The sequence below is a fragment of the Mytilus trossulus genome, chromosome 1 (genome assembly GCF_036588685.1).
Source record: "Mytilus trossulus isolate FHL-02 chromosome 1, PNRI_Mtr1.1.1.hap1, whole genome shotgun sequence".
Lineage (NCBI taxonomy): Eukaryota > Metazoa > Mollusca > Bivalvia > Mytilida > Mytilidae > Mytilus > Mytilus trossulus.
In genome coordinates, this window is record NC_086373.1 from 82180454 (window position 1) to 82194924 (window position 14471).

Sequence of the window (14471 nt, forward strand, 5' to 3'; positions counted from 1 at the left end):
GGCTTACCAAGTGTTGTTACTTTGTAGCCGATCCATCATTTAAGATGGCCACCAGCGGGGGACTTAGTTAAACATAGGACCCTATGGGAAATACATACAAATAAATTATTTTAGAGAACTACTGAACTAAAGAAACCAAACATGTTTGTTCCTTTCCTTTTGAGGTGCTGGCAAAGTGTTGTTACTTTGAAGCCAAATTTTATCTTTTTGATATAATTTCAAAAACCCAAGAAAAAGTCAGGTGAGCGATACAGGCTCTTAAGAGTCTACTTTATTACGTCAGTCATTTGACTTCTCATAGGAATTAAATGCCTCATGCCAATCATCTCTAAAGTTAGTATAGATATAGATAGTTAAAAACTGTGCCTTGCAAAAATGGCGAAAAGTGATCGATTGTCCATGGCTATAGTCAAAGCTGAACAAATATATGCAAAAATGTCGGAAACATTGAATGACTTCTAGCCCATCTCCCTCCCCTAACTCTAACATCCCTATCATTAAAGCTGTGGTCACACCTTATCAGATTACACGAACAGACGACCAACGGATGAAAATAAAAGTTGTCGTTGACAAAATTGTTATTCGTTGGGAGTCCGTTGATGTACTAACCAAATAAAACGGACGCGTAACGAATGCATAAAGCCTCGGTCACACCTTTTAAAACGGATAGCTCGAACGGATGCCTGAAGCCTCGGTCACACCTTAACGGATAGCGCGAATGGACGCATAACGGATAACTTTTTTCAGTCCGTTAGACGTCCGTTCTTACCCGTTACACGTCCGTCCATATCCGTTGCATGTCCGTTTAGCGTATGTTTTATCCGTCGACGTCCGTTCGGTTTGGTGGAGAATTTTGAGCATGTTCAAAACTTTGAACGGACGTCCAACGTTGAACGTCCGGTAGGCGTCCGTTTTGTACGGTACTCGTCCGTTTCGGTTCCGTTTTGTATCCGTTACGTGTCTGTTATACATCCGTTGACGGTCTGGTAGATAAATTCACCAACGGACGTTTGACGGATAAAACGGATGTTGAGCGAATGTGAAACGAACTTCTACCGAACGTATAACGGATAAAACGGACGATGAACGGATCTGAAATGGATAAATGCCAATTGGAAATTTCGTGTCAGAAATGCCAATTATTGGTATGTCAGATTTCTTAAGGTTCATGAATTCTTATTATTCATAATCGATTTTATCCGGTACGCTTCCGTTAGGTGTCCGTTTTATGCGGTACTCGTCCGTTGGATGTATGTTCGACATCCATTCTGTCCTATACGTCTCCGTTTCTCGTACGTTGCATATCCGGTGTGTGTCCATTCTATTCGGTCAGTACATCCAACGGACTCCCAACGGATAACAATTTTCTCAACGGACAACTTTTATTTTCATCCGTTAAAGCGTCCGTTAGTGCTATCCGGTAAGGTGTGCCAATAAAAAATTCGCGTCAATGATTGGCATTCCTGACGCGAAATTTCGATTGGCATTTATCCGTTTCAGATCCGTTCATCATCTGTTCTATCCGTTAAACGTCCGGTAGAAGCCCGTTTGTGAATTTGTCTACCAGACCTCAAACGGATGTATAACGGACAAGTAACGGATACAAAACGGAAACGAATCGGACGAGTATCGTATAAAGTGGACGCCTACCGGACTCAGAGTGAGACAAAAAAAAATCATCTGATCTCTATTTTTCTCTCTTTTATTCCAAAGCCCCTTTCCTTTAACACCAATCATGAGACCTGCTTTCAGCCCCGCATGTCCAATGATCCAAAACGCCTTCCATTCCTTCTTCGGTTTTGAGGAAACGCCAACGGGACATATAAATAAATTCAAATTATCGTGTTTTGGATACAATATTTTATGTAGAACTACGTTTGATTCATATCATTTCCTATACCAGAAAAACTCTTTTACTATACGCAGATTCTGACGTCATTTAAAAGTTTAATATATATATATATATATATATCAAAAATAATTCAATCAAGATTTACAAAGGTACAATGACTTTAATATTCACTTGTTGAATGGATTTCTTTTTTCGGTATGTCTTAATCGCGGTATTTTTATGTTTTTAACTTAATACTCTTTAATATAAATTATTTCAATTTTTAACTCAATATTTAAGCACGTGTTTTTGTTTTTATAAATACGATACTTGACGTTACAAAAAGAACACTACATGCGTATTGAACAAACGACAAATATGTCAAGTCATTATTTTAGCGTTGATCCCAGTTGCGGATACAGAAAGGGGGTGGGTGGTCTGGGGTGGGACAGTATAAACTGTATTGGGCTTTAATTGAACCTTTACTGATAAAGTGTTATATATGGGACATAATAAAAGGGTGCCAAAATTGCACTTATTTTGACAGTTTTCTCACATACGTTTATTTAGGGACGACATCAAAAGTTCAATGTAGGATAAAAAACTAAATTCACATAGTTTTTTCGCTGACAGCAATGTTGACCCCCACCCCAAACTATTAGATTTAAGTTTTTTTTTATCCTACATCGATCTGTGCATCTAGTGGTTGATGTCGTCCCTTATGATCCAGACAAAATGTTCCATTAAGGATCATTAAGGGCCGTAACTACCTATGAGGCAGGGGAGGCAGTTGCCTCCCCTAAATTTTCTACACCAATTTTTTTTTTTGAAGTAATAAAATGAAATATGGACAAGATGTACACAAAGAACTTGAATTTGTATTATAAACAACACAAGTTGACAGTTTTAACAGTTATTATGATACGTGATATATCTGTCATTTGCCGGATTTTTTTTTATCGAAAGTGAACCATTTCTGAGTCCGTATTTGTTTTAGGTTTTTTTCGTGTGGCCATCCATCTGTTATAAATGAAGTATTTCCTATGTCGTACGAGAACCTCGGACGAGAACGCTTATGAAACTTTGCTTTAAACAATTTTAAATAAAACTCAATTAATCACATTTATTTAGGGGTGCAATTAAACAGAGAAAGTTCCCATCTGTATTGTGAATCTTTTATGATATCGAGAATTTGTTACCAACTGAATCAGCTGTTGGATATTTTTTTTAACTTGTCTAGTCTGACAGTACTTCTCCCAATCATACGAGATCATTATGGTCATAAAACATTAAACACTCCCTTTCGTTGTAGTTCTATACATGTCTGTTTCAGCTTTCAACAATATTGAAATTCAAGGTCCTCGATAAAAAAACATATCTTGCATTCTATTATCTTGCTGTTAGTCACTAGTAGGTCTTGTGTGGACAAAATGCACTTCTGGTGAGTTCAAACTTTAATCTTGTTGCCTTTTGTTAGCTGTTGCTCGTGTGATTCTTTGTCAATTGTGTTCTCCAATTTATTTATATTGTAGTCCTGTGGTGTTGTGTTGTCATTTTGATGCTATATTTCACATGGCCATAAAAGTTCGAGGTTTGGCATGCCATAAAACCAGGGTCAACCCACCATTTTTTCCTTTATAAATGCCCTGTACCAAGTCAGGAATATGGCCATTGTTATATTATAGTTCGTTTCTGTGTGTATTACATTTTAACGTTGTGTCGTTTGTTTTCTCTTATTTTTTTAGTGTAAATTGACATTGCGATAAGACGTGTCACGGTACTTGTCTATCCCAAATTCATGTATTTGGTTTTGATGTTATATTTGTTATTCTCGTGGGATTTTGTCTGATGCTCGGTCCGTTTCTTTGTGTGTTACATTTTAGTGTTATGTAGTTGTTCTCATCTTATATTTAATGCGTTTCCCTCGGTTTTAGTTTGTTACCCCGATTTTGTTTTTTGTGTTAAGAACAGCGGTATACTACTGTTGCCTTTATTTAGATTTTTGTTTACTTACTAGTTTGATTTTTAACATAAATATCTTTATATACAGATAATAAATGTTTGCAAAACAAATTGCTTCCAGGTTCAAGCATTACTGGTGAGTCCTAAAGTAAGTAAATCGAAGGAAAACGGGCAATTTTTAGCTATTTTATTGAGAGAAAAAAAATCACAATATATATTAAATGTTAATAATTATAGTTCAAAGTACGGTCTTCAAGATGGAGCCTTGGCTCACCCCCGAACAGCAGTCTCAGATTGTTTGTGCATAAAATTGCTTCAAGGTTCAAGCAATATTCATGATTTTTTAAATAAGGAAATCGAATGAAAACGGGTTATTTTTAGCCATTTTACTGAGGAAAAAATCGGCAGGGGGGCTGCGCCCCGCAATCCCCGCTCTATATGGGGCCTCAATAGGCGGCCCCAAACCCCTGCCTCCCCTGAATTCGAACCCTAGTTACGGCCCTGGGTCACTTTTGTAGTTGTATCACAGAAAAAGGGGTTTGAACGGATCTCCAAACGATCCGTGATTCTGTAATGACAGATTTGTGTAATTTATAAGTTTAGAACATTTTGACATTTGTCCATGTTTACTTTACATTTTTTTAACAAAAGATTAAGATGCTTGTAACTTACTTTATTTGTCATTTTAAAAAGATAATTTTTTGTGAACGACGCATTGTTCCATGCATAGATTTTACTTTTGGCAGTGAATATTTCATCTGTTGATATACATATATTTTTACTCCACGGAACTTTCATAGAGTATAATGTTGTTGACCCGCCAGTCCTGTTCTAGTCTGCTCAACTCCTATGGAACCAGACAACCGAATTTTACGAAACTGTTGATAACATGAACATACTTTGTAGATGTGCACATCGGGAGGAAATTATGATTCTATATTTTTCTAGAAGTTATGCCCATTGAATATAGAATTTTGACCCAAATACAACCTTTTGTCATGGCAACTACTCTGAATCCACATAAAAAAAATCATGAAATATACTTTGTAGATAATTGGAATATACTACAAGAAATCTTTATTAGTTGACTTAATTGTGAAGCAGTTATGAGACTTTAACAATAGAAATCTGGTGATATTTTGTTTGTCAAGTAACTATGTAGGGGCGTTGGATATGTCAAGGAATTGTATATTTAAATATACAATTCCTTGGATATGTGAACGTGCTCACAACGATTTCTTAGTTATAATTCTTCCTTATTTTAATTTTTCATGGAAAGGAAATTTCTAAAATCTCGTATAAAACTTCCTGAAGTTGAGGGCTCGAGAAATATCAATTACGCATACGAGACTTGCTTATTATAGACCTTAATGAAACACAATGACAAAATAGAGAATAGAGAGAATAAACAAATCATAGACTAGTCAACTAAAGTACCAACGTTTGAAGCTTTTAAAACAAATCATCATATACAAGTGCAATACCTCTGTTAATAATTATTTTTCCTTCCTTCCGGTAAAAAATATATTAATCCTAACACATTTTTTATTAGCATATGTATAATGTCATTTGTAACCCTTGGCTATAACAGAAGATGAAAGTTCACTGATGTGTATTATGTTCATAATCTAGTCTGAAGTTCATATCTGTAATACATTCAATGTTTCACAGACCTTAAAATCCACCGAAGAAGTCGACTTAAAGAAGGTAAATTTCAACACACACCGATATCTTTATCGGATATTTTTATCAACACACAGTAAGATTTGTGTGCTATCTGATAATTTGATGGAACATGAATAAACGCGAATGATCAATACAAATGTAAATGGGACGACATTCAAGCCGTTACACAGGCTGTACTTCCGTTACAGGAATAGATTAACCTGTATCTAAATAGGTAAGTCAGTAAATAAGTTGTAACTTTTCTATTCTATAAACTAGAGTCGGGACAAATTAAACATTAGTATATTAATGGTGGGAAATCATCGATTACGAGACAGTTGACCCAGTCGGATGTCATGGGCGGATCCAGTGGAGGCCCGGGTCCACCTTCCGTGGCCGGCACAATTTTGGTTGATTATATAGGAAATCACTGAAGCTTGACTCGATGGGCCCCCTTTAAGGCCTTAGGTCAGTCAGCGTCCCCCCTCCCCCTCCCCCTTTATGAAAAGTTCTGGATCCGCCACTGGATGTGGATATTTTGGAACAAGAGCTCGCCTCATTTATGGGGCTACTTGAATCTGATTAAAATGCAGACCTACTGAGTGTTCATACTTGATTGAGGATCGTGAAATCAGATCACTATATTTGGATTAGAATGGGGGGGGGGGGGTATTTGTATCCTAGATCGCATCTGCAATTCACATATGAATCAAGATTGAGGATAACTTAACTTGTCGTAAGCAAAACACAATCTAATATAAGACTGACATAAAGTGGTCTATATTTAAGTTGAGATAGTCATTTTACATCCCAGTCGCATCTCATACTAACCAATTTCAATATTTCAATATCCATCTGAAATAACTCGAGTACTCGTATATATCCAATCAGAAGTCCATTACTGGAACATGTACACTTTAATGGACTTCAGATCCAATCATATATTTCATTTTGGTATATCATATATCGTATAATAAGAAGATAACGAAATAAGAGCTACTTCGGCTTTTTAAATTCGATTGCTTCAATGACAGAAGGCAATTTTCTTTTTGAAAAATAATATCGAATGTAAAACGGATTAAAATCTACGAGATAAAGCAAATCTTTTATTGCGAACTCATTTATAATAAAATAAAATATTTTCGTAGTTAAAACTCGACTGAAAACTTCGACGTTTGAAACCCTTTGAAGATAAAAACTAAATGTTTATCAACCTTTGTGGTTATGTAATAGATTTTTGATAACATATTATTATATTTACATGTTATCATTACTTAGTGTTATCATTGATCAGCAAAAAGTTCAGATTTTGGGAAATAATCCCAAAAAGATCAAATAAAACAGCGATTGATATTGTCGAACATAAGCAGTGATTATTTCATATTAGAAAACAAAAAAGCATACGCAAATGAGGAGATGCATTCTAAATCTTTTTCTGCAAGTGTTACTACATCTATAAAAAAATGAGAAATCGATAATTTTCCTGTTTGATCAAAATTAATTGCTGTTTTCGGAACTAGAGAAAAGACAAAACATTTATTTATGATTAATATGTTAACGTCTCATATCTGATCTGTCGGAGGCTCTGAAATAATAAGCTTACATCTAAGGGACTAATAATTTTGTACTAGGGAAGGGGAGGGCTGGTCACTTTGATTTCAAACCTATAATTATTTTATTTTTTATTTTACCCCCCCCCCTCCCCCCTTTAAAAACATTGAATAAAAGTGACCCCCTCTTTGAAACATGATAAAATTTTAACATGCAAACCGCATATCATTTGGCACACATGATATGTAAACTATACGTGAACAAGATAAAATGATCCCCCACTTTGAATTAAAAAAACTGTGAACCCCCTTCATTTTGACCCCCCCCCCCACACACACACACACTTTTAACCACCACCTGGTAGATGGAAATTGAATAATCGTGTATATAAGTAAAACTACATCTTAATGGATGCAGTCACCTTAAATCTCGATCTAAAATTAGGAGAACGTATTCGATAGTATACATGCATATTTATATATTCAATTGTATGGTGAGAATTTTAACGAGAAGTCTCCAACTATTTTATTTTTATCGTAGAATCACGCGTTTAACTATGTGGTGGCAACCGTCTTTGGTTTAAGATCGACTAAAACATTATGAATTAAACATTTCACATTAGTTCATGCAATACATTTATCGAGTTATTTCAAACAAAAAGCTGTTTTCCAGTGTCCCAAATAGAGTTTTTTGTCGAACATAGATCACAACTCTTGGATTTAAATCTCTAAAAATAAATAATTTTGTATTTATGAACTTAAATGCTGGTTGTGCACCAGCCCAGTAGCTCTAAGCTTTGATACACAAAAAAGGCTGACATTGTGTTTTATTATTCGCTGTTATAAAACTTCAGAAATCATTTGGGAATTGAAAAATCCCTGTCTTGCATAGTACTTATTTTGTCCAGGTTTGGCAACATTTTCTACCTTTTCATATACAAGCTCTTTAATGTTTGGGTTTTAAAAGCATATTTTTAAAGATATTATTTGAATAAAAAATATACAATAAGCAAGAGGAAAACAAAATATAGACTTTAACAAAAAATAATGCAAGACATAAATAAATGTGGTATAAATAACACACACACACACACGAAACAACACAAGGAGCATGCAAATACAAGAGTTAGCATATTATTTAAAAAACACAAATACAGCAATTCCCCAATAAAGTGCATATTCAACTACAGTTTAAACGCGCGAACTACATCACAAGAAAGCAAGAAGTGCTTTAATACGTCACTTTTACTTAAAATAAGCACACGATAACACAGACATTTCAATCCTTGTCAATACTGTAGGGGGCCTTTTTATTTTTTATTTTATTTTAGTCTTAAAAAGCTACGGTATCAGGTCCGTTCGCGCCCAATATACTTTCGCACCCTACACGTTCGCACCTCGCACGTTCGCACCCAAGGTCCGTTCGCACTCTACACGTTCGCGCCCAATTTTAATTCAAATTCCAGTTGAATAATTGAAAAATCATGATTGTTGTTTCTAATTGATTTCGAGTAAATACTGAATGTATTTATAGCTTGGTATGAGTCAAAGATTGTAGATTTTAAATGAAAACCTAATTGTTTTTAACAGCTTGGTCCCTTCGATCTGAAACAATTTAAAAAATGAAATATCAAACATGATAAAATTTATTCGACACACAAAAAAAAAAAACGTAGTCAGAATCCCACTTCATATCAAAACAAGTCAATGAAACAAAGTTATAGCAATACACTAACCAAAACATGATTAGGAGTTATTCAACAGAAAATAAAACGTTATTTAGAAAGGAATATTATTTTTTTTAACAATACACTATCCAAAACATAATTATAATTTTAAAGATTTATTTAACACAAAAAAAAAATGCTGTTTGAGACAAAGAAAAACAATTATACTTATAGAATACTACTTGTCAAAACTGATTACAAAGTTATTAAACACAAAACCAATTAAAACTGGGCGCGAACATGTAGGGTGCGAACGGACTTTGAGTGCGAACATGTAGGGTGCGAAAGTGAAAAAGGGCGAACATGAGTGGGTGCGAACGTGAATGGGCGCGAACGGACCCGGATTCAAAAGCTACTAGATGTTCTTCCAGAGAGCGATACATCAAATTTTAATAGATTACCATAAACTGTGAAGAATTCTCATGAGGATTTTCCAAAACGTATCTATCTGAAAGGATGTTTACATTTTTTATTTGATAAACTCATAAACCAAAAGATTATCTATCAAATATATAAAAGATTTCAATATATTTTTTTTTTATTTTTCTTTCAGTTTGTAATGGAATCGTCTATCCACAATGCCATCAAACCCAAGAAGATTCCTGTTTATGGACATACCATTCATAATAATACAGTCAGTAGCAATATTCTTTCACTTTTTCGGTGCTGAAATGAAATCACTAGTATGTGGACTAACGCGACCAAAACGAAGAAGACGAAGAACACTATTTTATGTGTTGGCCGGTGTATGTGGAATTTATTTTCTATCAATAATAACAGTAGATCCACGATATACATTTACGAACACTAACACCCACAGTGCATGTATTCTTCCCGATCTCAATCCTTGGGACAAATCCATTCTTCAGTTTGACTGGCATCCAGAACCACTTGCCTGTGATCCTACCACATCCATAGTTTTCATAGATTCTATGGGTAGACTCCAGTTCAACAAATCAGCTATAAAGGAACAACTTATTGACAAACTGTCTTGTAAATACAGTGAAATCATCCGTCCACGCCTCGACGACGATTACATTAGATTGTCGACAGAAAGAGAATTGACAGAACCAGTTACAATCAAATCAGACTTCGTTCAAGTTAAATGTACCGGCAATAATAAGCTATTATTTGATAAAATTTTGCTTCAAGCTAGTATTTTCCACAATGAAAGGGAAATATTACCAGAAAGCGGGAACCAGTACAGTGTCTTCATGTTTGGCGTTGACGCTGTGTCACGCTTGGCTGGCATTAGAAAAATTCCATTAACTTACAAATATCTTAAGGAAGAACTTCATGCTTTGGAATTTAAAGGGCACATGAAAACAGGAGACAATACATTTCCGAATTTAATCTCGATTTTAACAGGAAAGGAACCGTTTTCATCAGAGTTACCACCAGTGAATGGCCCATTTGATACTTATCCGTTTCTATGGAACAATTTTTCACAAACTTCATACGCAACATACTTTAGCGAAGACAGTCCTGAAATGCATACCTTCAATTTGGGAAAGAAAGGTTTCAAAAAACAGCCAACAAATCACTATATGCGCCCATTTTGGCGTGCAGTAAAGAAAACTGATTTAGTATCAACACTTCTCGACGACGCTTTTATTGGTCTAGAAGCCAATAAAATAAATGTTCGCAAAAAGTCCTCACTCTGTTATGGAAATACTCCGAAACACATGTTAACAGTGCAGTTTCACAAAGATTTTATTCAGAAATATAACAAAAAACGTAGATTTTCTTTGTCTTGGTTGAACAGTTTAAGTCATAACTATGTAAATTTTCTAGAGCTGGGAGACAACGACTTTAAGGATTTCATGAAATGGATACATACCGAAGGACATTTAGAAAATGCATTTCTACTCTTCATGAGCGACCACGGCTCGAGAATCGATGCGATCAGGAATACCTATGTTGGTCGTATTGAGGAACGAATGCCTTTGTTGTTAATGGTTCCTCCTAACTCTCTTAAACGAAAATCTCCAAAAACTTATGAAAATCTGAAAGAAAACACACAAAAATTAACTTCTCATTATGATATTTATAAAACTCTTGTGGACATTCTGAAGAACAATATTCCGTCGAATGAAGCTTCGAAGTCAAGAGGGATTAGTTTGCTCACAAAAATTCCGAACGACAGGAGTTGTTCTGACGCAGGTGTGCCGGAAGAGTATTGTTCTTGTTATAGCCCTCTACCGATATCAGTAAATACTCCTAAAGTTGAAAAACTTAGCAAGTTCGTCGTGGATCAAATAAACCTTCTTTTGAAGCCAGAAGGTGACAAATGTGCCATTTTAAACATTAAAAAGGTTAAAGATGCTCAAGAAATTTCACTTGGTTTGAAACATACTGGGGATGTAGAATTCTTCTCTATATGGAAATACTTTAAAGAACCAGAAAAGGAGAAAGAATTACGATATCTAATATTAATTCAAACAACACCTGGCGATGGGTTGTTTGAAGCTACTGTGAAAGTGGACAGTGAAGAAAATATTAGTTTATTTGGTGTTCCGAGTCGGACTAACAAATACGGTGACCAATCAGCTTGCATATCTGACCATATAAGGAGAAATTTCTGTTACTGTAACAACTTATAAAATCCTTAAGTCTATTTAAAATCAATTCTTATTTTCATATAAAAAATAATCGAAGGTGTATTTTCGTTGTCTTTTGGTGTTTTACTTTTACCAGATATGCTCTAAACAAAAAAAGAGGGATTTGTATGAACGAAAAAAGGTTGGTCTTTTTGGATCATTGGTAATTAAATGTCGTTTCGTCTTTGTTTGGTCATATCAAGTTAATCTTAAATAAGAAAATGCCAGTATCTAGTCAAGAATATGACAATTGATATCCACTCATTTGATGTGTTTGGGCTGTTGATTTTGCCATTTGATAAGTTCAGTATTTTTTGTGATTTTACTTTTTTCTCAACAATTCTTGATCGAGATTATCAAATGACAAAAAGATTTCCCATCAACTTTTCTTTCAACTTCGGCAAAAATACAGGGTGATCACATGCAAGCAGATCCTGCATGGCGTCACAAAAGCCGTGATTTAAAATTACAAAACCTGAGAATAATTATGAGCAAGAGTATATACAATTTTAATTAGATTGGTATAACCAGTCATTTTTAAATGCTTTCCCCTTTAGAGCACTTAGTATCACAAGTCCCTGTTAAGTAATCGTCTCTTTAAACAAATGTATATATACACTTTGTTTGGAGGAAGTTCTTTATATTGTTATACATGTACAATGAACGTTTTATCATTGTTACTGCACTTCATGTTTTTCAGAAAAAATACATCTAGTAAAATGTATAAGTATAACTTGATACTTTAAACACAAATTGACGTCTTCACGATTATTTCCCTAAATCATAAATGTCCTATTTAGAATATTCATCAATGTAAAGCACAGCTCATTCAATGGTCCGAGATGAAATAGCATAGGGTAAAACATGTTCTACTATCATTCAGATGGGAAAAAAGTTGATTCTTTTTTTCCACAATAATTGAACTGTATAGACTTTTTGAAGTCCGCTTGATATTCAAAATTAGTTTCAACGTACACTACAGACCGCAAAAATTGACAAGGCTATATTAATCTTTTAGGCACTGGCTACAGTTACATGGAAATATTATTGTTACATTGGAGAATAATTGCCGGAATGCAAGGATGGGTAAGGAACCGATTAATTACGAATGTAACATCTGTCATTTGAACAATATACATAAGAAGATGTGGTTTGAATGCCAACGGGACAACTCTCCATCGAAGTCACAATTTATAAAAGTTAACCATGATAGGTCAAAGTAAGGTCAACACGGCGCCTTGGCTTACACCAAACAGCAAGATATAAAGGGCCCAAAAAATCACATGTGTAAAACCATTCAAACGGAGAAACCAACGTTCTAATCAAAGAATTAAGAATTGGTTAAAGGATTAGAATTTGTATTAATGTTTTGCTTTTGTGCAATTTACTATGCTGCTGCAAATTGACCGCCCCCTCCCCCAAAAGAAGGTATTTTTTTAATTTCTGAAATCTGAAATGAGAAAAAAATGACCCCCAATAAAATTTCTTTACCCCCCTCCCCTTTCCAAACTACAATTCCTATCTCCCCTTTTAAAAAAAATATATATTTCCCTCAAGATAAATAATATCAATTCAAATTTCCAATGGAGTAACAGTTTGCAACCATAATTATCCATTTACATACATCATAAAAGTCATAAAATAGAAAATGACATACATAATCAGAGCTTAAATAGATAGATCTTAATCAGCACTTTTTTTAAAATAGTAACTTCTAAAACAAATTGACAGCCAATCACCTGAAGACTTTTTACATAATTTAAGAGCAGTATAAGGGAAGTAATCCAAACATATAATTTGTCTTTTTTTTTTTTAAATAATAGTCCATTAACAAGGAAAGCTCTTGTTTTTCTCCTTTTTGTCCCTAATTCCTAAACGGTTTGAGCCATAACACACACCCCTTCCCCCAAAGCAAATCCTAACCATCCCTTTGTGGTATGGAAAATTGTGGTATAATTTCAGAGATCCATACATCATTCAACAAGTTATTGTCTAGAAAATAAAAGCAATGCTTATTTTGGCCCTTAATTCTTAAACTGTTTAGACCATAACCCACTAATCAATCCCAACTTTCCTTTTGTGGTTATAAGCCTTGTGTTTAAATTTCATAGATTTCTGTTTATATTTACTAAAGTTATTGTCTGGAACCAAATGTCTTCGAACGACAGTGATGACGAAAACGCGATACCATTATACGACCGCAAAAAATTTGCCTGATAGAAATGTACTCATCAACATTTTATACACCAAAAATAGCTAACCTTTCAGTTATAGTATCTGATTAACAGACACAACTTTTAACATTGACCCTATGAACCATGAAAATAAGATCACGGTCAAATGAAACCTGCCAATTGGACATGTACACCTTATAATTATTCTATATACTAAATATAGTTGACAAATGCTTATAATATAATCAAAGGTACCAGGATTATAATTTAGAACGCGAGACGCGCGTTTCGTCTACATAAAGACTCATCAGTGACGCTCATATCAAAATATTTATAAAGCCAAACAAGTACAAAGTTCAAGAGCATTAAAGTCCCAAAATTCCTAAAATTTGTGCCAAATACGACTAAAGTAATCCATGCCTGGGATAAGAAAATCCTTAGTTTTTCGAAAGTTTAAAGTTTTGTACACAGGAAATTTATAAAGATGACCACATTATTGATATTCATATCAACACCGAAGTGTTGACTACTGGGCTGGTGATACCCTCGGGGGAAGAAACGTCCACCAGCAGTGGCATAGACCCAGTGGTTTAAATAGTTATCAAAGGTACCGGAATTAATTTAGTATGCCAGACGCGCGTTTCGTCTACATAAGACTCATCAGTGACACTCATATCAAAATATTTATAAAACCAAACAAGTACAAAGTTCAAGAGCATTGAAGACCCAAAATTGCAAAAAAAAAGTGCCAAATACCCGAGATACAAACTTCTCTGAAAACTTCACTGTGATAACTGATTCAGTTTTAACCAAACTCCATTAACCTAAATTGCAAAAAAAAACCAGTTAAAGGAATTATATCAGGGGCAATAACTAAATCAAAGTGCTTGTAAGCACTGAGGGAAAAGATTACTTTAATTTATTAGTGCCAGTGGTATTGCATTGCTTGTAGTTGATTTAAC

General features: G+C 34.6%; 1 protein-coding gene across 2 annotated transcripts; it reads left to right on the top strand.

Annotated features, from left to right (window-relative positions):
* The first annotated feature begins 5404 nt into the window (after positions 1 to 5404).
* Positions 5405 to 11351, top strand: LOC134687129 (uncharacterized). Of its 2 annotated transcripts, none has more exons than XM_063547157.1 (2): positions 5405 to 5500; positions 9289 to 11351. In XM_063547157.1, the coding sequence occupies exon 2, from the start codon at positions 9314 to 9316 to the stop codon at positions 11336 to 11338; it is 2025 nt and encodes a 674-aa protein (XP_063403227.1). In that variant the 5' UTR covers positions 5405 to 5500; positions 9289 to 9313; the 3' UTR covers positions 11339 to 11351. The 2 variants fall into 2 exon arrangements, with proteins under 2 accessions (XP_063403227.1, XP_063403218.1); XM_063547148.1 differs by lacking the exon at positions 5405 to 5500 and adding an exon at positions 5510 to 5693.
* Positions 11352 to 14471: the final 3120 nt, after the last annotated feature.